A 23,670-nucleotide genomic window follows, 5' to 3' on the forward strand; every position below is an offset into this window, starting at 1 on the left:
TGCATTTTGACACAGCCACTGTCTCGGGAAATAAATCTAGTTATTTCCATTCATTAGAAACAAGCAGCCCTCACTCTCCAGTTGCCAGAGGCAAATGAGGCTGTAACCTGAGCAGCCCGAGATTCCCCAGGCACCTGACCTGGGAGGGGCCTCGCCTAAGCATTGGAATCTCCCTGGCTGTGATGATTATCCCTTCCCAGGTCCGACACACCTCCTCCCAGGCCCCACGCGGAGCCCGTAATTCCTTCCCCCGGCCTCTGTAGCCCTTGGCTTGGGTCCCACTGCAGGTGCCTTATCCCGGCCCAACAGCTCCAGAGCAAGCGGGCGAAGCCGGAACCTCTACTCAGAGCATAAGTGGAAGTGGATGGGCGGGCTCTCAAGCCATCCCATTAACAGACACACGCCCTCTCCAATAAGCAGCGAGGACCGTGCGGCGCTGGCCAATGGCAAGGTAGAGGGCGGGATTAGCTGCCCGGGCGCCGGGAGCCTTGGTAACGCGCGGGCCGCATGTTACCCGTGCCTGTCTGGAGAGGAGGGAGCTGCCGCCCGGTGTCTGCCCCGCAGTCCCGAGCCCGTAGCCGCCGGGATGAAGATCGAGGAGGTGAAGAGCACTTCGAAGACGCAGCGCATCGCCGCGCACAGCCACGTGAAGGGGCTGGGGCTGGATGAGAGCGGCGCGGCCAAGCCGGCGGGGGCCGGGCTGGTGGGGCAGGAGAACGCCCGAGAGGTGAGGGTCCCCGACCCATGGGAGGCCGAGGTGGGGGGTGCCCAGAAGGCATAAAAAGGCCCCAGTGGGGAGCCGCCAGGCCGGGGGGGGGCCTTTGCTGCCCGTTTTCACATCCCACCCCCTCTCAGAGGGCTCCATCCCTTAACCGAGCTGGCGCCAAAACAGCCACCTGCGAGCTGAAATATCCGGCCCAGCTGCTTCGTGGCCCCCTGCCGGGACTGCTTGTTCTGCCCCCTCCCCCGGCCGCTTGGAGGGGCCGGAGTCCAGCTGCTTAAATCTTTGTGTCTCCTGTGGGTCCTTTCGTAAAACTCCAGTTACCTGCGCCCTGTGGGCCTCCTTAGTCTAACCTCAGCTATGGCAGCTCACCCTTACAGCACCACGCATCCACAGATGTCAAAGCACTTTACAGCAGAACATTGGTGTCATCATCTGTTTCTTATGGTGGGGAAACTGAGGCACAGAGCAGCAAAGTGAACTCGCCCAAGGTCGCACAGCAGCTCATTAACTTGGGTGGAACCCAGAGCTGGTCACTCTCAGGGCTGTGTCTTATCCACTGGACCACACTCTCATGTATTACTCTTAATACACTAAAGCAGGGGTCAGCAACCTTTCAGAAGTGGTGTGCCGAGTCTTCATTTATTCATTCTAATTTAAGGTTTTGTGTGCCAGTAAACATTTTAACGTTTTTAGAAGTTCTCTTTCTATAATATATAACTAAACTATTGTTGTATGTAATCATTTTAAAACCTTATTTACTTTAAGACACCTCATTAAAATTAAATTAAAATGCAGAGCGCCCTGGACTGGTGGTCAGGACCCGGGGAGTGTGAGTGCCACTGAAAATCAGTTTGCTTGCCGTCTTTGGTTTAAGGTTTAAGAGCCACTCCATTCTCAAACACTTATAGGTATAGTAAGTAGTTTGTGTTTACAGTAAAGTGTCAGAACTCCTACGTTCTATTTGTACATCTGCCACAGATTTCAGTGATCTGGGGAAATCACTTCTTGTGTCTCTGCCTGAGTTTCCCCATCTATTATTGAGATCATACTTAATCTCAATGGTGTTATGAGTACTAATTCTTATAAAGCACTGTGAGTTCCTCTGGAAAGAAAAGTGGTCTGGCAGTGTAAAGGTATTATTGTGTCTACCTTTAAAGGAATATTCTCAAACAGTCTAACCTTTAAGTGTTCTGATAAATATCTAAATTCATTTCTTTAATTATAGGCTTGTGGTGTTATAGTGGAATTGATCAAAAGCAAGAAAATGGCTGGTAGAGCTGTGCTGTTGGCAGGACCTCCTGGAACTGGCAAGGTATTGTCTGTCTTCTCAGTGCTGAAGATGTTCTCTGCCATTCTGTCTTAATTATAATGGTGTCAAATATTTCCTAGTAATAATTTCAGCAGGTTCCTTCTCCAGTAACTGAAGCTTTTTTTTAAGTTTAAACTTGAGCTAGAGTTGAGCCAGCATTGATCCCTGCTCCAAGTTGTATTTTGCCATCTTATGAGCATGCGGTGGCAGTATCTCATTCTAGTGCCAACCGTGTAAAAACTATTCTGCGTACACGAGTGAATGAAAATGTAATATGAAATATGTGGTTTTTAAAGAAAGGTCTTCTTAAACATATAAATTTGGGATTTAAAAGCATTTTTACTTTTGTTCCTTGCACTTTAAAAGACTTAACATCTTTCATATTGGATGTAAGAGACACTGCCCAATACTACTAAACTGTTTTATGACTAGCTTAAAAGTGTTTCTTGGCAGTGCTTTATAATCCTTGGATAAAAGCCATGATGTTAGGGAAAAGTGCTGTAGTTGTATATGAGAAAGTAGAATGGATAAGAACATAGGACCTGGGAGTCAGGCTTCCTAGGTTCCACTCTCATTCTTCCATTGTCTCATTGAAGCCACTTGTAGTACTCTGTTTATAAAATGGAGCACTGTGAGGCTTAAAATAATATTTTTTTAAGCACTTGCAGGTTCTTGGACAAAAGGTGACATATTGAGCAAAGTGTTTTAACCTTCTGGAGTGGTAATCCTCTTTTTCCACAAGATCTTGTAGTCATTATACATTTATTTCTTATGACAATTTTTAAGTGTGTAATAGTTCAGTCTCTTGAATTTTTATAGACTGCTTTGGCTCTTGCTATTGCTCAAGAGTTGGGAAGTAAGGTTCCGTTTTGTCCTATGGTTGGAAGTGAGGTATACTCCACTGAGATCAAGAAGACAGAAGTCCTGATGGAAAATTTCAGAAGAGCAATAGGTAAGTGTTAAAATAGAAGAAGAGTAACATGCTTAGGTTTGGGTTTTTAAAAAAAGAGAAAAAAAATTGTGAACAACAGAACACTAGCTTTTTCCAGTAGTTCTGGTGAGGGGCCATGTTTTCATGCTGCAGTTTTCAATGTTCTTTTTAGCCCTGTTTTATTCGGTATTTTTTCCTCATTAGCTGAGTCAGTATGGGTTTTCTGCACTATGAAACTTAATGCAGTGCTCATGTCTTTGTCACCTCAGTTATTCCAGTTCACTCCCTTCCAAGGCTGTGGCAGGAGGGAAATTTTTCCATTCCCTTGCCTTGTCCTCCAGGATCTTCTCCTGTTCCTGCATATTGTTGCTGGACAAAGTTAGAAAAAAAATCTCTTTAGAATCTGTCAACGTGAGTCTTGGGTCTGGAGGGTTTTGTAGAGAGGGAAATGCACCTCTCTCTCTCGACAATATTCTCAGTCCCTGCTAGCCAAAAACTTAAACCTAAGTTTCCTACATATCAGTACTTTGCCTGACATTTTTTTCTAAGTGAGCACAAGAAAATGTTCCATGCTAGTAAGATGAGTAGCTTATTAAGTGGTAAATGCATTCTAGAATTAAAGAGGAAATTAACTTGAATTGTCTGGGTTCATTTATCTGAAAGAACCAAGTTAAATTTGCAACAAAAGATCATTGAGTCTTTAAATTAATCGTGTATTACTTCTATATGATTGCGTCTGACAACTGATGAAGTAAGTCAAAAATGGCCCTTGCATGCACTTGGATTACAAAAAGATAGCCTAATTGTTTTCACTGTGAACACAGTATCGGTTAATTTCCCTGGCTTCTCTGTAGTGATTCACTGTGGATTTCAGCTAGGTATTTGGTGAAGAATCTCTCTCAAGCCTGCAACCTGACAAAAGTGCCCCATTGATTTCTATAAGAAAGCGATTTCAGTAGTCTGATCTGTAAGTTACCGTTAGGTTGGCACAGCTTGCGAGGAGGGAGATCGGAGATTAGAGAGAGCAGGCTACAATATTTCCTTGATGTGATGAAATTCCTTGTCAGAGCTTTGGAAACTTGAACCAGCAGATGAAACCTGTGTCATCCACATTGTCATTCCTAGAGATTGCACTAATTTAACTCCTTCTAGTTAACAGCTGACCACATTGTTGGTGCTTCACATTCCCTGAAGGTCAGCACAGGGATGCTTCTAAACAGAGTGGTGCTAGTGAAGGACAGATTCTTCTATTCCCTTCTGTTGAATTCCATGTCAGATTTACCTAATGCGGGTTATTGTAAAACATTCCTTTGGGGAGATTTGTTCCTTTTAACACCAATTACAAAAAATCCAAACATATTTTAAAGGATTAATGAGCCCCTGTTTTACATGAAGTAAACACTTTCCAGTCATGCTCAGATCTAATTTTTGTAAGTTTTACTTTCATTGTCATAAAAAGGAATTTCTAGTGTGTGTTTTCAGAAAAGGGTTTTGTTCTCTAATTGGAATAACCCCAATGCAAGGCATGTGATGACTGTAAGATAACATTTCTTGTGTGTAGAAGCAACTTGTATCAAGCCTCACTGTGGTCCTGATGCTTCAGTGTGGGTTTTCATGTGATTCTTCACATAACAGGCCACACATATTGTGACCTGCTATACATTTCATGCATAGTACTTTCAATAATACTGAGGTGGCTAAAATTGAAATGATTCTGACTAATAGTCAGATACCTGAGTCTCGTTCACAGGGTTTCTTATTATTGGATACAGCTGTGTTAGGGACAGTACCCATATGGACAACCACTAGTGCATCAGATTCTCCAATTGTTCTGGGCCCTGCTCATTGACACATGTCCTAACAATGTACCCAGTGTGGTTCCCATCTCTCATTTAGATTGTTTTCTTTGCCATATTGAAGGTGCTCTCTGTCAGAATTATTAATAGTCAGGATTCTTTAATACTAGACTTATTACCAGGGTCTGACGTGCTTGGTGGTGTTCAGGACTCATCAAGACAGGCAGTCTCTGCTGTGGAGAGCTTATGGTTCATAAGAGACATAAAAGACAAGATGTACAGGGACTAGAAGATTATAGGGCAATTCTGTCCTCTGATTTAAAAAAGAAATGTAGCACGGATGTTAATCCTGTATAGAGCTTATTAGCAATTGGCAAAGATGTTGACAGAAAATGTTAAAGTACAGTTACATTCAAAAATCTCTCTTAAAATAGCCACTGCTTAAACAGTATATTATTCCTTATGTCTCCAACCTATAACTGATTGCTTACATGGCAAACAAGATTTTACTCCTCTTAGTACTATTAAGCCAATAAATATAGGACCCCATAAGTTCCTTTTTAGAATCATGCATCTAAATATAACCACAGGGAATGCCTGTACTAGGAACTCTTTGATCTAGATCTTCATATCTAAACTCCAAATTTGCCTCTTGCCTAAAATAAACCTTGCTCCTACTACATCCAATTAAAATCTCTAACAACTAAGGAGCAATAAAACAATTCATTCCATTGGCTAGAGCAACCACCATTAGCTGTAAACCTCCGTGATATGCCACTTAAAATATGTGTTCAAAGCATAGACTTGTTAATTTCTCTGTAAGGCACACCCAAGACACTATATGGAAATTATATTCCATGTGATGTGTATTGCAGAGTATTCGACAACAAAGGTAAACTAACAATTCCACGAAAATTATCAAACTGTATTTATTTATAATTCACATGTGTGTCTTTCTTTAAAAATCCCATTCTTAATACGAGACCAGTAGGAGGAGACAGACCCATATTATTTTTGTCAAAATTATTCCCCTGCCCCCTACCCAATCAGCAGCTCAAGATTACTGATGAAGTATCTGGTCCATGTATTTATTTCAAAGCAAAATGAAAAGCTACAAAACAAGGGAACTTTTATAGGGTTCTGGTGACCTCCAATCCTGTACAGAATGAGTTCCCAGTGCAGTCCACTTGTTATTTTTGGGATGGTGTATGAACCTCATAACATATCTATTTTACAGTGCCTGTTAAGGAGTGGATTCTTTGAACTTTCATGTAGTTGGAACCTTTGCATAATTGTGGTGGTGATATTTTATGGTCAAATTATCCTAAGAATAAAACTCTCTCTACCCCATATTTAGAAACCTAACATATAAATTAAAGATTTAATTATAGATGGTCATAGAAGGAATAATAGATACTATGGTAATGGGAGTCCTAGAGAAGTACCTAGACTAGAAAAGTCTGCATATCTCTAAAGGGCTCTGCTGTCAGAAATGCAGGAATAGTTTGAATTTAGCACACCACCAGAGGTCTCTAATTTATATCTGGTCCAGCTTTGGCTATAATACAGTACATTCATTTAAAAACCAAACACACATTTTAAATACTAAACCTTAACCTCTGTCAGAATCCCTTTAAAATAAATTAGTTAACATACATTTTTATCTTTAACTTTGTTACTAGAATCTCTAAAGTTACATGAAGGCATTGGTTTTTAAAATTTCAGTGTCCCTAATTACCATCATTGTGGGTCAGGATTTTGGCTTAAATTGCATGAATGTCCTTAGCTTTCTGATTAAGAGACCTGGGGATCAATTTTCTCTCCTACTAATACAAAAACAAAACAGGGTATTAATTTTATTTTTTACTTTCCAAAATAGGGAATAACCATGACGTACATTGTAGTATGTAAACACCCTTGATGCTCTCAAGTTTATAGACATTGGCCAGAATGACTTCTGGATGGTGAATATAAGAGTCAAGAATAATTAAATGTAAATGGCCATTTATTTATACAGTGCAACTCATGTAAACTATTTCTTGTAGGATTGAGGATAAAAGAGACCAAGGAGGTTTATGAAGGTGAAGTCACAGAATTAACTCCATGTGAGACTGAGAACCCGATGGGTGGATATGGCAAAACCATTAGCCATGTAATTATAGGACTCAAAACAGCAAAAGGAACAAAGCAGCTGAAGGTATATATGATAAATTCTCCAGCATTTCATTCAGTGTCCCAGAAATGCATCCTTTTACCTTTGTTCCCATCTTACTTAATTTTGTGATCTCTAGCCTGGTACCAAATAAAGTTTAGAAGAGCCCATTTCTTCCCCCTGTCACCTGTGTACTGGTAGTGAACAAATTGACCTGTTCATATTATATAGAAATATTAGACTCTTGGGTCTCTTACTAATAATTTAAAGACTTAACTTCAGGTAACCTTCTGTGTTCAGCTACAGGGGAATTTGTTGATCCAGAGGTCCTCTAAAACTGCCATTTCACCCTAACTTTCCGCACCAAACACACACACACCTTCAGACCGCTCTAAGTATAGCTCAGACTGCAAGAGATGCCTGAGCGTGTCACTTTGATAGCATTACCAGCCCGATGGAACAAAGGACTGAACTCAGGAGCCAAATGGATCTGCCTCTCCAAGGCAGCACATTTTGCTGTATGTGATGCTGAGCCTGACCCCAACTACAGCTCCATATTTATCATAACAATTAAATACATAAGAAAGCACTTCTTTTAAAAACTAGTACTCACCTGAATATTGGAAGATAGTTTCTTGAAATCTTGCCTGTATTAGTGTAAATTATTTCATATGTTCCTTGCCTCCTTTTTATGTTAAGGAGGAAGGTCCGGTGGTCCGAACATGTGACTGGGAGCCAAAAACCCAGGTTTTTTCCTAGGTCAGACCCTGACTCCCTTTGTTTCTGTAGACAAGTCACTTAATCTGTACCTCAGTTTTCCTTCGCTATACAGTATATAAAATGGGGATAAGAGAATTTACAGCAGCATCTCTGATGATTAGAACATATTGTCTTCTATTTGTTCATTTTGAAGATGCAAAATAAGAGAATCATTACTGGAAGTAAATGCACCATCCACCCAAGAAAAACAAAAGCACATGCCATGTTTTGGCTTCCACCTTGCTCATTTAGTAACTGCATGTAGGAAAGAGAACAAAAGGAGCTCAGACTAGATAATTGCAATGGTCCCTTCTGACTATAAAGGGTCACATCCCTCCATAAACATAAAAAGACATTGAGTGGTCAACAGGTGCTGTCTGTTCCAGAATCAACAGCTAGCCCTTTTTAAGGGTAGACTGGCAGCCAAGAAAAGCACTGCACCCTGAGAACAAAGGGTATATCAGTATGAAATGTAAAGGCATCCTCTTCCTGATATATACCAGCATCCTCACAACTTGGCATGATGCAGTTCTTTAAATTGTAACATTAATTCATCAGAAAAACAGATTAGGCAAGAAAAGTTTAAATACCCTCTATAAAGAAAAGTTAAGTAAAACAGTAAATATGACTTAGTCTCAAAGCCTCTTCCTCAAATAGCAGGGGAAGTGAATAAAGAAATTTTACAATACTCTTTGTGCATCCTGTTCTAGGTCTTGCCCTGAACATTGAATTGAGCCTCAGAATTTCCAACTTTGTGAAATCTTAACTCATTTTGTCAGACTGTCTAACAGGCTTTGGTTTAAATCTCGTTTCATGCTCATTCTGCAATACAGTAGAACTGTCTAATCCCCCATGTTGTTTGTCTCCAGTTGGACCCCAGCATCTTTGAAAGTTTACAGAAGGAACGAGTGGAAGCTGGGGATGTGATCTACATTGAAGCAAACAGTGGAGCTGTCAAGGTAAAGCCAAACATGATTTGACTCTTACCCTGCTTTGTGTACTCAGAGAACTTCCAGTGTCCCTCGGCCAAAGGCTCTGTGACCTATTAACCTTATCTGGCTTGGACAGGCTGGATAAGACTGTTAAAGAAAGGTCTGGGACTTTGCTACTGTGGAGGGAGACATTCCTCCTGCCGCAAGACAAGGTGGTCATCCAGTTCACAATTAAGGTCATCTTGGCAAGGAAGCCGTCTCTGCAGCTGCTTGGGATGAGCTTTCATTCCTTTAACCTTTAAGACCAAGGCATCTTTTCTAAAGAGAGGGTAAAAAAACAAACAACTTTAGTCATTCTCAAACTGAAATATGCAGTGTATTTAATCTTTCTTTTATCTCTGATATTTCTCCACAAGATGTATGCATGTAGAAGGGAATACTGCATTAGTTAGCATTCTTTTTATATCTGATTTAAAATGTAGTGTACAGTGATACTTGCTGTTTAATGGATGAGCATAATATTTCGTATCATATAATAAATCACCCACCTACAAAGAGGTCTTGAACAGTTCTCCCAATCTCTAGTTAATCTGCTGGATTTGTCCTTTAGCAGAAATCGCATACAGTTAAAAGAAGAGCAGAGGGAGGTGGAATATTCTCAGTGGGAAAATATCTGGTGTTTTTTAACAGGATTTTTGAGCCTTGATCAGTAGATAGGATATGCATGTTGCTAAGCGGGGAACAGGGCATATTCTGAAGTGTCAACCAAAGCTTGTCAGGACTGGAATTGTGAACCAAGCCCTTTATCAACTGTATGTCACTCAAAGTCTTGGCAATGAAACTAACTATATACCTGTGTGTTTCTCTTCCCCCTCTGCCTTTTTTCTCCTCCTCCACTCCTCCCCCCCACACACACCCTTTTCCACAGAGGCAAGGCAGGTGTGATACTTATGCCACAGAATTTGACCTTGAAGCTGAAGAGTATGTCCCCTTGGATGTCACCCTGCATGACCTGGATGTGGCCAATGCTAGACCTCAGGTACTTGACTCTAGAGACTAAATCTGTGCAAAAAACTGTTTCTTTGCCTGAGGATGGGTACCAGGCTAACACAATGGCATGTGGGGAAAGGGTGAGAAGCAGTGAGGATAGGGAATGCTGCAGGCTGTGGGATCCACTCACTCCACTGAAAACATGCCACTATTGAAAAAACAGTAGGTAGCACCTTGAAACCCATCTTCTCTCTCCTTCCCTGCAGTTCCTGGCCACAGAACCAGCTCCATAAATGTTCAGGGAGCAATTTGCTTGCTCAGCCTTTGTATATCTGCTCCTGAAATTCTTGGCAGCAAGAGTACATTTCCCAGCACCATAGACACATTGATAGATGCTCTTCATCCCATCCAGCAAGTAGCTTTCTGGTGAGTGAGGGAATAGCCAGGGGGCACAAAAAACAAGAAAAGATGAGAAAATGAACAAATACCAGCAAGAAAAAAGAATAGCAGCAAAAGAAGTGCAAGAATGAGCAACTGGAGAAAAAGGTGCCAGAGCATAGTACCAGGGAATACCAGGAGAAGGGGGTACCAGCCCAATACATCACAAGGATGGCTTCCTCAAAAGACATTGAGGAACCACTGTGCTAGAAGCTAAAGCATAATTTATGCTGAAAAACCCCAACTAACCAAAAAACCTACAGGCTGATGCTAATAGGAGGTCTTTATAGGGAGCTGTTCCCATCACCACGTAAAGAGTAGGTTACCTTCCATCCTCAATACTTAAAGATATAAACTGGCAGCAGGCAGCAGGTCCGCATTGTTTTTATTTATTGAAATGTTCTGGATGCAGATTAACTTCCTTTGCTCTGTATTTATTGTTTCATTGGCCATGAAATGGGAACTGCCGACACGCTGATAAATGATCTTTGCTTGTCTGACTTCAGTGTGATTTCTGTACGTGCCCTGTATCCTTTAGAAATGTTTAGTATTAATATACTCCCCAGTTACTTGCAGCAGCACCTTAAGCATTCTACAGTAGCAAACTTTTTATATAGGGAGTGTTTTTTCCTTTTTCCCCAGTATTGGGAGGTCACTACTTTGGCAAGTGGTGTTGTATATGGACAGTGACTTTTAAAAAAAAAAATACAAATACTTACAGGTTCTGTATGTGAAGGGACACTCTCATAATTTGACACTCCAGCCCCTTAATCTACTTTCAAAATGTAAACAGAACCCCCCCAACCCCCCCCCCACCAGACTTGGCCTACACAAATAAGGGATGTAAACGTCTTAAAATCTCAACATAACTATCCATCTTTTGGAAAGTTAAACACTCACAGTCCAAACAGGCAGCTCCAGCCTTTCTGCTCTCAGTTGCATTTGTGAGGAGTGAAATTGGCCGTGCTATAGGAAAGAGTGTTAAACTTTGAGCTCTCTCGCTTTTCTCTCTAAAGTCCAGACTTAAAAGGAGTGAAGAGGCATTATTTTAGCTAAAAAAAGATAAATTTGGAATCCCAAGGCAGTGAAGTGATAATGGGTCGGACAGTTGGGTTAGAAACAATCATCCATTGTTAGAACTAAATATTACAAAGGATCCCAAATAAATGAATGATTATTCAACTTTTGTACCCTACCTTCTATAATAGCCTGGTCCATATCAACCAGGTGCACTGAGCAACAGCACAGGAAGGAGAAATTGTTTATCTCTAACTTTGCTTTTTCCAGGGTGGGCAAGACATTCTTTCCATGATGGGACAATTGATGAAGCCTAAAAAAACTGAAATCACAGGTATAAAAATTGTTTGCACCACATCTTTACCCTCAGCATAAGCTATACATATGCCTACTAGACAAGGAGTTGAAAGAAATGAATTTATGTAGCACCTCTAATAGTGAATATATTTCAAAATACTTCAGAAAGGAACATGTTAGCTGCCAGCAGTGCAGTGACCGGAATCAAATGCAGCACCATTATACAAATAATATCCCATATGTTGCTTAAGACATTGGAGCCCATTTTATTGAGGGAGAAAGTCAGTCACGATACTAGGATTAGCTGCCTATTCTTTCAAAATGGTGCCACTGGCTATGGTAGGGGACCCACACATTCCATGAAGGAAAAAACCAATACAATTACAGAACTAAATTATTCTTTCACCTTGGAGTGTGCTACCTGTTCTCATATTATGCAACTGTATAATAGTTTTGCAAAATGGCTGTGAAAAGATCACTGTTGAGTGGTTCTGTGTGGCATCGACTCACCTATAGCAACAGCTGAAGGACTTTAATATGGATGCTGTAAGTGGAACTGATTCTCTTCTTACCTACAAATCACAAAAGGAAAAATACCTACAGTAAAAATCTTCTGTCCTTTTTGCTTTGAAAGAAATGGTGCTTCAACAAGTGTCTTATTTAAATTCAGATCAAAATCTGTTTCAATACTAAAGTTGAATGATGCTCTTTTGAAGTACTCCATCTCTTGCAGAGATCACTGTCCATATTCTAAAGTCAGACTGTATCTCTGTAGCATCTTGCACAGCTTTGGGATCCATATGTTCAATAAGCTACAGAATTCTATTTTTGCTTGTATTTGAATTATGTTAAAATAAACCAGCAGTATTTAGCTTTCCTTCCAGTTATGCCTGGAAACATTGTCAAAGTTCCTCACAAGCTGTGCAAGTAGGAGAATTATCCTAGTCAAAAGTACTAAGTACTCGGCATTCAAGCAGATGATGATGCTTATACTTACATGAGTAACGGAATTCTTCTCTCACTCTCAGAGTTAGATGCCTCAGGGTGTTATGTTCATGTGTTTTAACTGTGGAATGTATAAATGTAAGATAGAAAACAATGGGTATTGTAGAAACATTGAAATTGGGAAGAGAGCAATTTTATACTGGACCAGACCTGAGGTCAGTCTCATCCAGTATCCTGTCTGACAGTGGCCAGTACCAGATGCTTCAGAGGAAAATGCAAGAATCCTGTAGTAGGCAGATGTGGGATAATCTGCCCTGACCAGCCTATCGTTGCTGATCTCTTACAGTTAGAGAGAGGCTTAATCCCTGAAGTATGAAATTTCATATTCCTTCTAAAAATGTAGCCTTAATTTTAACTCAGTATTTTTTATATTTATGTACGTGTTCTGCCCTTTTTGAATCTTGCTAAATTCTTAGCCTCAAGAACTTCATGTGGCAATGAGTTTCATAACCTAATCGCGTGTTGTGTGGCGATATGGTATATTATTTTTGAATTTGCCACCATTGATTTACCTACAGAGATGAACAACAGGGGACATTAGACTGGGAACTTTTGTTCTACCTGTATTATAATACAAGACAGTCAATGAAATTAATCAGTCTTTTTAATCTCTCTTCAAATGAGATTTCCATGCCCTTAATTATTCTCCTCACACTTTTGACCCATCTTAATTTTACAATATCCTTTTTGAGAAAGGATGACCAATACTCCACATTATTTCAGATGAGGCTGTAGCATTGATTTATATAATAGACTCATAGACTTTAAGGTCAGAATGGACCATTATGTTCATCTAGTCTAACCTATTTTCTGTATTGTTCTCCATCCCATCCCTTATGCATTCTACATCTTGTTTTGTTTTGTTTTGTTTAAAGATTGGGCAGAGATCTTTGATCTGCCCATGACACCATCCAAGTCCCTTTCCTGAGTTGATAAAAGTGAATTTAAAAACTTTAAAGCATAAAGTAGTTCAGTTTTTTCCCTACAATGTTCATTGCTTTGCATTTATGGACATGGAATTTTTCTTACAATCATGTTGTCCTGTCTCGTAGCTTGGTTAGGTCCTCAGAAATTCCTCCTAGTCCTCTGGATTTTGTCATCTGCAAATTTTGCTACCTCGTTACTCACCACCCCCTCTCCAGATCATTATTTTAAATGCTATACCTAGTTCAAAAGTTTAACCTTTTGCCATGATGAACACTGACCATTTAACCTTATTCTTTGGTTTGTGTGTCCTAGCCAGTTTTTGATTCTTGACAATACTTGGCCTGTCACCTCACGGCTAATTGGCTTCTTTAGTAGCCTCTTGTGTGGGATCATGTCAAAGGCTTTATGGTGGGTAATCAGCTGAACCTGAGACCCTAGTGTGACCCTCTGGCAAAAAGGGCTGATGTGATCCTTGGATACATAAACTGGAATCTCAAGTAGTGGTAGAGAGGTTATTTTATCTCTGTATTTAGAACTGGTACCACCGCTGCTGGAGTATTGTGTCCAGTTCTAGTGCCTATAAATCAAGAAGAATATTGATAAATTGGAGAGGGTTCAGAGAAGAGTCATAGGAACAGTCAAAGGATTAGAAAACATGCCTTATAATGATAGACGCAAGGAGCTCAGTCTGGTTAGCTTAGCAAAGAGAAGATTGAGTGGTGACTTGAACACAGTCAATAGTACTGACATGGAGACATACTTGATAATGGGTCCTTCAGTCTAGCAGACAAAGATATAACAAGATCCAACAGCTGGAAGTTGAAGCTAGACAAATAGAGACTAGAAATAAGGCATTTCTTAAAACAGTGAGAGTAATTTATCATTGGAGCAACTTACCTGGGATTGTGGTGGATTCTCCATCACTGACAATTTTGAAATCAATTTTTTTCTAAAATCTGCTCCAGGAATTATTTTGGGGAAGTTCTGTGGTGTGCAGTATGCAGGAGGGCAGACTAGATGATCGCAGTGGTCACTTCTGTTCTAGAATCCTTCAATAGAGAAAAAGACATGCAAGATTAGTGGGACATGATTTTCTGTTGCAGACTCCATGCTGTGTTTTAATTTTGTTTTTCAAGTTGCTTTTTACACCATTGATGACAGGTTGTACAAAATGGCCAGCTTTGTATACAAGTTCCAAGAACTGAAAGTGAGAAACAGTAACTCTCCCAGAATGTGAGCCCTACATCATACTTTCATTTCTCTCTTATGCGTATGAGAAAACATGGAACCTTGGCTCAATCGGACTCTCGTACCACAGAGTCTGCATTACAGTGACTCACCCATTCCTGATAGGATATCAGTTTAGAACAGAGGTGGGCAAACCATGGCCCACATCCGGCCCGTGGGACCCTCCTGCCCAGCCCTTAAGCTCCTGGCCCAGGAAGCTAGCTCCCAGCCCTTCTCCCATGCTGTCCTCCCACCCCTGCAGCCTCAGCGCGCCGCACCACTGGTGCAATGCTTAGGGTGGCTAGGCAGCACAGTTGCAGAGCTGCGGCCTGACCCAGTGCTCTGGGCGGTGCAGCTGTAACGCTGCCAGCCACCAGTGCTCTGTGCTGCGCCGTAAGGGGGCAGGGGAGTTCAGGGTGGTGGTCAGGGGGTGGGGGTATGGATAGGGGTCAGGGCGGTCAGAGGGCTGGGAACAGGGGAGTTGGATGGGACAGGTTGGGGGCAGTCAGGAATGAGGGGGGTTGGATGGGGCAGTCGGGGTGTGGGGTCCAGGGGTGGTCAGGGGACAGGGAGCAGGGAGTGGTGGATGGGGCAGGAATCCCAGGGGGGGCCCCATCAGTGAACAAGAGGGTTGGATGAAGCAGGAGTTATAAGGGAGCCGTCGGGGGCGAGAAGTGGGGGGGGGGTCAGATAGGAGGTGGGGACTTGGCCACGCCTGGCTGTTTTAGGGGAGACAGCCTCCCCTAACTGTCACTCCATACATGATGTGACCCTCAGGCCAAAAATTTGTCTACCCCTGGTTTAGAATGAAGATGCTAGGAAAGTGGCATCCCACTTTAGCGTCTTAGGGTCCTTCACATAGATGCAGAGAGCACTAACAGAACAACTAAAATGGTTTTCTTTCCTGTCTCTTAGACAAGCTTCGAGGGGAGATAAACAAGGTGGTGAATAAATACATTGATCAAGGCATTGCAGAGCTGGTCCCAGGTGTGCTCTTTGTAGATGAGGTTCACATGCTGGATATTGAATGTTTCACATACCTGCATCGAGCACTAGAATCTTCTATTGCTCCCATCGTCATCTTTGCTTCCAACCGAGGAAACTGCATTATCAGGTACAGTTTTTAAAATTGAATTCTGCATGGTTCACTTCTGTCCGTAAGACTTAGAATTAGCTGTCTCCGTACCAAGAACTATGATCTTTGAATGCTTTCATCTTTGGTGCTGAGACACCTCTGATGATCATCTGGATGGATCATGAGCCACATCCAATGCTCAAGGGCTGCACCCTGGGGAAAGAAAGATGACTGGGTTAGAGAGTTGGGAGGAAGTATTTTCTTCATCTTGTGTTTCCAGGGATCCCTTCAGCAGCTGCCACTGGCAGGTTTGTTTCCTTGTTCTACTGTAACTGCCCTCTTCTTTGGCTTCCTTTAACATACACATCTCCTGTCTGCGTCCCTCCCGGCACATCTACATTCAAAACACTGCTGCTAAGATCATCTTCTTGGACCTTATTTCCCCCTGTCCTCTGAGTTTTTTCTCTGGCTCTCGCTCCTCCACTGCAACAACTATTAGCTTCTTGTTCTCACCTTTAAAACCCTTCTCAGCTTACTCCCTCCCCTACTTTCCACTTTTCTGTCTTATTGCATTGACAAGGCCTCTTGTGCTCCTCCAACAATGGCAGCCAGTCCATCTCTCTCACAAGCGCACACACACTTTCTGCCCTGGCTCCCTTTAATGTATCGCATACTCACTCACACTCTGAAATAGTCAGTAAAATCGTATTTTCCCTCAGATCCCTCCAAGTTCCACTTCTACCATGTTGCCTGTGGTAAATTTCTAGCTGATCATTTCTAGATAAGTTGCCAGTAGGGATTGATACTGATTTTGTTTTAATTCATTGAACCTGCAAACACTGTACATAGCTACTCTGTGTAATCAGATAATCTCACCCTTGTCCTCCCTTCCCCAGTCCCCTCTGTTTGGTACCCCCACTTGATGCATCTGGACTTCAACTGGAAAGCTCTTTCGAAGAGGGACCATATCTTTCTGTGTGATGTTCAGAACTTAGCACACTGACCTCTGGACACTACAGTATTACAAATATTAAAATAAACTGCAAAGATCAGCAGCCCTGGAGCAGGAGACCTAGAGAAATGGTACCACCATATGGCTTTTGGTGATTGAACAGTTGTTACTAACAGGGTTAGCATGGCTTCACTCACCAGGGATTAGGTAAGGATTGGTATTGTATCTTCTTTGGACCCTGTAAAATACAAAGAAGACCTGTTTAAAGGATTGAACTTCCCAAGCACAGGACACAGCTGAAGATACTGCTAAATAATTAACCTGGTAGTAGGGTACATTGGTGCCACGATCTATCACTTGGGAAGTGGGAGGTCACAAACTGAATGCCTTTCTTCTTGCCTTAAAAACAGGTCATAGATTACTGCCGCAATACCTGAAAATCCATTGGCTTTAGTGTTTAACAGATCATACTACTATCCCAAGTATTTTAAGTATCAGAGGGGTAGCCGTGTTAAGCTGGATCTGTAAAAGCAGCGAAGAGTCCTGTGGCACCTTATAGACTAACAGACATATTGGAGCATGAGCCTCGTGGGTGAATACCCACTTGGCTGGATGCATGTGACGAGGTGGGTATTTACCCAGGAAAGCTCGTGCTCCAAAATGTCTGTTAGTCTATAAGGTGCCACAGGACTCTCCAAGTATTTTAAGTTGCTTTCCCATTTATATCTGCCTGCAGATGGCCCTTAACAGGATAAGAGGTGTATCTAGTCATTTGTATCATACAATTGGCTCTGTATCCTAGTATGACTAGGAATAGCTTCATATGAAAGCAGAGTGCCATCTGCTGGAGAACATAGTGGGAGATGTTTTCAAAAATTTACTTTCTTGTTGACCCTTTGCATAGCTTCCTGTGGCGGGTCATGAGCAGAGCCCGAAGCACTCAAATACTGCACTGAGTTTGGAAATTGAAGGTCATCATAGTTAGCAAAAGAATTGGTAGGTCTAGAATCCTTGGTGTCACTTTTCCCTGCTAAAAGAAGAGTTCTAGGGACTACACTGTATGCTGAATGCACAGTCTTGCCGTTGCACCTCTCAGTCTGCTGGATCACTAATGTGGAATATAAACAACTACGATACTAAGTGAGGGGAATAAAGTATATGGAAAACTGAGCAGTGATGGCTGGTTTAAGCAAAGAAGATGCTCTCAGTGTTCAGTACTGCATAGAATTTCTACTTTATTGCTTAAACACTACAGCAAAAATAATTTGCTCCTTGCTGGAATATGTACAGTATACTTGGGAATATCAGACAGGTGTAGTATGTATGTTCTTTAGGGACTGACTAGCACTATGAGAACAAGTTATAAAGAAGCTGACACCAGCTAATTCCCATCTCTCAGCATTCCTAGTGAAGTCATTAAGAGTGCAGGGGAAAGAATATTTTCATTTTAGGCTGTTCCAGGTTTAGCTTATGAACTCCGGAGTCTGTTCTCCCTTGTCATGTACATAGTTCCCGTTAGTGTGTCTTGTGTGAGTGTTTGGTGGAAAAATAAACCCTTTTGTCCACAGGTTTTTTTATAATGGCCTGACTCAGTTGCCAATATCTAAACCAAACCCACATATTGAACTCTGAATGAGGAGTCTGACCTCTTGTGTATCTCTTCCAGAGGCACAGAGGATATAGTGTCCCCTCACGGAATACCACTGGACCTTCTGGATAGGGTGATGATTATTCGAACCATGCTGTATACGCCTCAGGAAATGAAACAGGTAAGGCCTATATTAAATATTTCTTTAAAAGTCTCTGGAATTCCAGCCTATAGAGGTAAGAACTAGAACTTACCTGTGTGTGATGATATATTGTAGCTATTTGATCTCTGCTCGAACAGCAGGGTTTACTCCCAGAACCATCTCTGTGCCATGAAGTTTCCTGTGGACACGGTGACTAATTTGCCTCTCTGGGTTGGTTTTTTGGTGTGGTGTGTGTGGGTGGTTTTTTGTGTTTTTATTTTTAAATTAGTTGACCAGTATGATGAACTAGAGTGGTAGTCTGAATTTTGCCCACAAAGGAGTTCATTGGTAAACTGGCTGGGGCTTGAAAGGCAAACCTTATCTCGCAAGAAAAGGAGTGGATTGCTGTTGCCCTGATCTCTAATATGGAGGTGCTGTCTACACAATCTATAGGCTGCAATGTGCAGTGCTTTTTTGCTTAATATGAAATTGAGCATAATGGGTTGGGACCTTTGGTCTCTGCAGGCTGCACCCCTGTGTTAAAGATGAGGGCAGTTGTGTTGCAGAACTCTATAGGCTGCTCTTCTGCGACTCCGGCCCTAGATGGACTCTGTTTTTTTTATCCTACTTCTGTCTCTAAACTTCACAAAACCACAGGGTACTCTTTTTTTCCCCCACACTCCTAGTTGGAATTCTGGAATGCAGGAGGAGTTGTAGCGATACATTACTTACTGCCTCAAGACTTTCCTGTGGGCCAACACAATGTATTGTATATCGATTATAATCCTTGGGTGCCATTATGATGCATCGTGTCAAAGATCCTCCTCATTAGCGTCTCAATAGCATGAACTGACATGATACAGGAGCCATTACAGTTTATCATGTCAATTCTTTGTATTATTTAGGAGATAGTGTCAATGGCAGGGAGCGTTGTCACAAGATAATGGGCTCATGCTGCTGGATAAGTGCCAAAGTGAAGCTAAGGCATTTATCGAACATAAATGTAAAAGCAAAACCTCATTTCATTTGGTGTGAGGAGGCTTTTGTAAATTGCTGTTTCAAGGCATGCTCAGGATGGTTTTTGTGCACCTGAAAGGACAGCTGAAGCACTGTAGTGCAGATTACAATGGAAATGGCCAGCCGGTACAGTAATACAATTGGGTTTTGTCTGTCTATAAAGCCAGTTTTAAAGTTCTGACTTGTTCTCAAAGCCTGGAGATTCAGTGAGGGTTGCCACTCTGTCCTGGATTTCCTCCTGTGGTGCTTACATTGTCTTAGGATGTATTACTGTAGCGGCAGCGTGTATTCTGATTTGCCTTTTGTTGAGTTGAACTATATTAAAATGTTAATATTGGACTTTGATAAAATAGAAACTGGTGTATGCTGTGCCGTCATATGGGACACCCTCAAGCTGTCCTTGTAGCCTATTAAAGGTCTAATTTATGAACTGTCCACTCTCAAAAGTCTAGAGCAGGAACTGTGTGATTGCCATGACCTGCTTGGGTGGGGGAAAGACCGCAATAGTGCTGTTCCCACAGAGTCTTGCTGATTATGCCCAATAAACTATGGCACTGAATGTTTAATGTGTCCATAATTAGACATTCTGCCTTAATGGCTGACCTCCACCTCAGGTGGTTGGGAGTTGGAGCAACTGAGTTTCATTCATGACCAGATAAAGCTGTTTAAGTTTAAAAAAAAATTGTACAAGCCATGGTTGGGGGTGGGAGGGAAATCACTTTGTTTTTAAAAGAATTTTTATATGGGTGTACTCTCCTTTTTGTTTTTCTTGCTAAGAAATAGCAGTTTTTAGAGGCAGTGGGTTTTTTTAAGAAAAAATTTTTTTCCCCTTGCAGGGGGGTCACGTGAGAACTTTGAGCTCATTCTAAGGATAATTTTCATTACTCAAAAAAATAATTTTGAAAACTCTGGAACTTCACTTTTGACTGATTCAAAAAATGAGTCTGTGCAAAACTTTCACTTGTGCCTTGGTAGTTTATAGTAGATGTAAAATGCTTCTTAAATTTCTGTTGAGTGATGTAAGTTAGTATTTCATATACAAATTCCATTATCCAGCTTCAGTCTGAGAGCAAAGGAATCCCAAATATCTTAATCCTGCAGTGATGTGGAAGAAACTTGCTTTACCATAAAACATCAGCCCCTCCATTTAATATGAAACTCTTATGCATAGTCATACCTGTACTTGCATAACTGGGACATCTGTTCTTGAACTCTCTCACCCAAACACTTCTTCCATTTTACAGCAGTTTTAAATGTATTTGCTGGGTTTAGTGTCCTGATCTTACGTTCTTGTCACTGAGCAGCACCTCTTACAAGCTAAAAAGTTATAAAAGTTGCTTTTTAATATGTCATTAACTGACCCTTCAAGGTGTACTATTTCTGGAGAGGGTCAGTGTAGCAATAGCTGGAAGCATGGAAAAGTGAAGTTGCTTTTACAATTTTTTTTTAAATCTCAAATCTAACATTAATTTGTAACACTCTAAAAGCTGCTTCAAAATGTAATGTTTTTAGAGCAACTTTCTGCTGTGTTAAACCCCTCTCTCTTTCTCACTCTCTCTTCCCCCACTCCTGACTCCCCTGCTGCATTTTATGGCTTTAATTTAAACGAGTGCTTCTTGATATCTTGTTTACAAAGCTGCCAAAGTGAAAAATACCTGTATTATATGAGGCTCGCAGTTCCAGAGTTATCTCAGCACTACAACACAACATCATTATCCAGTCTGCCCCTTATCACTCAGCTGGTAATACGGACTGCTGGGAGACTTGTGCCACTTTTGTTACAGCTTTATACACAGGCTTATTGGTGATATCTTGCTCTCCAACTTTACAAAGATCTTCAAACTGGTACAAGCTTGCGACTGTTCTTGAAAGATTAGATTCTTCTTAGTGATTTTAGGGAGGGGCAGGTGAACCTTATAAAGTAACTTTTTGATTTATTTACCATCTAACTTATCAAGCAAATAAAAAGTATGGTGTGGAGTGAGCAGCTGAGGGGAAAGCAGGGTTTTTCAGAGGGTTTGTAGAAGTGTGCTATATAGCAGTGACTTAGAGTATGCGGGATTGAGTTTGAGGCATCTCTGTGCCTCTGTGTACACAGGACTCCATTGTCAATAACTATGTGGTTGTAGTGATTTTCCTTTGAAAGCTTTATACTAGGCTTCTAATTACTGAATAGGCTTAACCAGCCTTGCAAAATCATCGTGACTTTACCAACCCATGCAGTCCCTCCCCTTCCCTTTACAATGATGATTAATGATGTCCAGAGGTATTCAGGATGATTTAGGATTTTGCAGGGGGTGGGAGGGAGGTATTTTTTGTTTTAAAGGATGCAGTGTATGTTTGAAACAAAAATCATATTTTTGTTTCATGTCTCATCTCTAAACAGGATATCCTGTCTGCCATTGTGTGCAGGGTGTGGGTGTAGGGGTGTGTGTACACACACACAAAAATTAATAAGCATGGGATCTGCTGCTGTCCAGACTGTTACATGACTGCTGCAGCTTCACTTCTCCACCTTATATCCCAACAGATCATAAAACTTCGAGCCCAGATAGAGGGAATTAATATTAGTGAGGAAGCCCTAAACCATTTAGGAGAAATTGGTAACAAGACAACCTTAAGGTAAGTGGAGCCCATCGGAATTTTCTCTCATATCCAATCCTTGCAGAGTGCAAGTACTTTGGAATAGTACACAACACCTTTCCCAGGGAAGAGTGAGCCTTAGTTCCTGGACAGTGGCCTCTAGTCCCTTAGGAATGGCTTTTAACACTATCCAAAAGTGATAATCCTCCCATTTCTCCTCCTGGGAGGTGCACTGGGCACTTCCTGGAATCCCACTGCTCTTTTGTGCCTCTGGTATAGAGCTGTTGGGAAGGAATCTGACAAGTTTACTTGTACCCTTTCAGGAGTCTGTGGTGATGTACTGGATTGTAACAGTTAATTCAACCTGTTCTCTTTGATCACAGGTATGCTGTGCAGTTACTGACACCAGCTAACCTACTAGCCAAGATTAATGGGAAAGACAGCATTGAGAAGGAGCACATTGAAGAAATAAATGAACTTTTCTATGATGCCAAATCATCTGCAAAAATCTTGGCTGATCAACAAGAAAAGTACATGAAATAAAGCAGCTTGTTGCACATCGTATGCTTTGGAGTAACTTTTAACTCTTCCAAGGTTTGGCTTAATTATTGAGAGAAATGGGCAAGAGAAATATTAATGGTTAATCTCCATTGGGACTGGAAAGTATTTAAATGGTAAGATACTCAAGACATGAAGCCTAACAGCCCAATTTTTTCCTATTTTGCTGGCAAGCAATAAGATGCTCCTTGATGCCTGTAACATTTTATTGTCCCTTCTACTGAGTGTATATGAAATGGATATTTTTTTTTGCTTGTCCTTTAGATTTGGTTACAAAAATGCTCTAGGCTCAGGAAAAGCCTCTTGATTATTTGAAGCCGATGCTTAAGAACAGTCTGTTTTCTCTATGAACTTTTTTTAATTTGTTTGAACAAGAGTTCTTCCTGCTAATAATTTTGAAGTGATGTTTCTCTGAAGTGCGTTTTAATAAATATTTCAAGTAATGCCTGTTGTGCCTCTTTCTTTCTGTATGCTGGTCTGCCTGAAGAAATGGCCTCTCATGTCTTCTGACCTTTAAGGTAAGGATGAGTGAAAGAAAAATGGAATTTATATCTTGTTTGCTGCTTCGTGACATAATTGTTTATCAGGAATCTAATGTCTTTGGGGTGAGGCAGTTCTAGACACTGCTTTGGGGGAACCAGAGATGCGTAGTGGAAGTTCTCTTGGCCCTGAACAAAATCCTGGATCCTGTGAAGAGGCAAGGTATAATCTCTAACAAAAAGATCTCTTATTCCAGTTGTTAAGGGTTTTTTTGGTTGTAACTCAGTTGTTTTTAAACGGCCTGATTAAAAATCACTTCCCTTACCAAGGAATATTCTGATGTGTCCTCCTACTAGGTCTCTAGTCAACCATATTTTCTCTGAGGAATATAAGGGTACACAAGACACTAATTTCTAACCAAGAGGAAGAATTATCAATGGTTCGGGTGCTAGCTTGAAACTCAGTGAACCTGTGTTTAATTCTCTGCTCTGGTCTTAAACTCTGTGCTTGATTATAGGCAAGTCCCTGACTCTGTGCCTCAGTTCCCTATCTGCAAAGTGCAGATAACACTTAAGGGTGTTGTGAGGGCAAATACAGTAAAGATAAAAGCTCTCAAGTATTATAGTAATGGAGGCCAGATAAGTACTTAAGATAAATAGAATGGGGAAAATTTAGAAAATTTTAAAGCAAGCCAAAAACAGTAATTTTTTTTTTGCAAGTTTGCCCTTTAAAATATGGATTTTGCCACTTCACATGCATTTGTTCAAATGT

General features: G+C 41.2%; 1 protein-coding gene across 1 annotated transcript; it reads left to right on the forward strand.

Annotated features, from left to right (window-relative positions):
* The first annotated feature begins 464 nt into the window (after positions 1–464).
* On the forward strand, positions 465–22,863 carry RUVBL1 (RuvB like AAA ATPase 1). Its single transcript, XM_030568238.1, has 11 exons — positions 465–727; positions 1,950–2,036; positions 2,853–2,985; positions 6,806–6,957; positions 8,541–8,630; positions 9,532–9,642; positions 11,319–11,382; positions 15,420–15,618; positions 18,198–18,300; positions 21,809–21,900; positions 22,245–22,863. Exons 1-11 carry the CDS (start codon positions 587–589, stop codon positions 22,402–22,404), a joined length of 1,332 nt encoding a protein of 443 aa, XP_030424098.1. The 5' UTR covers positions 465–586; the 3' UTR covers positions 22,405–22,863.
* The last annotated feature ends 807 nt before the right edge of the window (positions 22,864–23,670 follow it).

This window comes from Gopherus evgoodei, chromosome 7 (genome assembly GCF_007399415.2).
Source record: "Gopherus evgoodei ecotype Sinaloan lineage chromosome 7, rGopEvg1_v1.p, whole genome shotgun sequence".
Taxonomy (NCBI): Eukaryota; Metazoa; Chordata; order Testudines; family Testudinidae; genus Gopherus; species Gopherus evgoodei.

Bases quoted from the DNA above. Each gene is read 5' to 3' on its own strand.
- RUVBL1 (XM_030568238.1), top strand. From the start codon at position 587: ATGAAGATCGAGGAGGTGAAGAGCACTTCGAAGACGCAGCGCATCGCC. The intron at 8,631-9,531 runs GTAAAGCCAAAC...CCTTTTCCACAG, and splicing joins CAAACAGTGGAGCTGTCAAG to AGGCAAGGCAGGTGTGATAC. The intron at 11,383-15,419 runs GTATAAAAATTG...CCTGTCTCTTAG, and splicing joins TAAAAAAACTGAAATCACAG to ACAAGCTTCGAGGGGAGATA.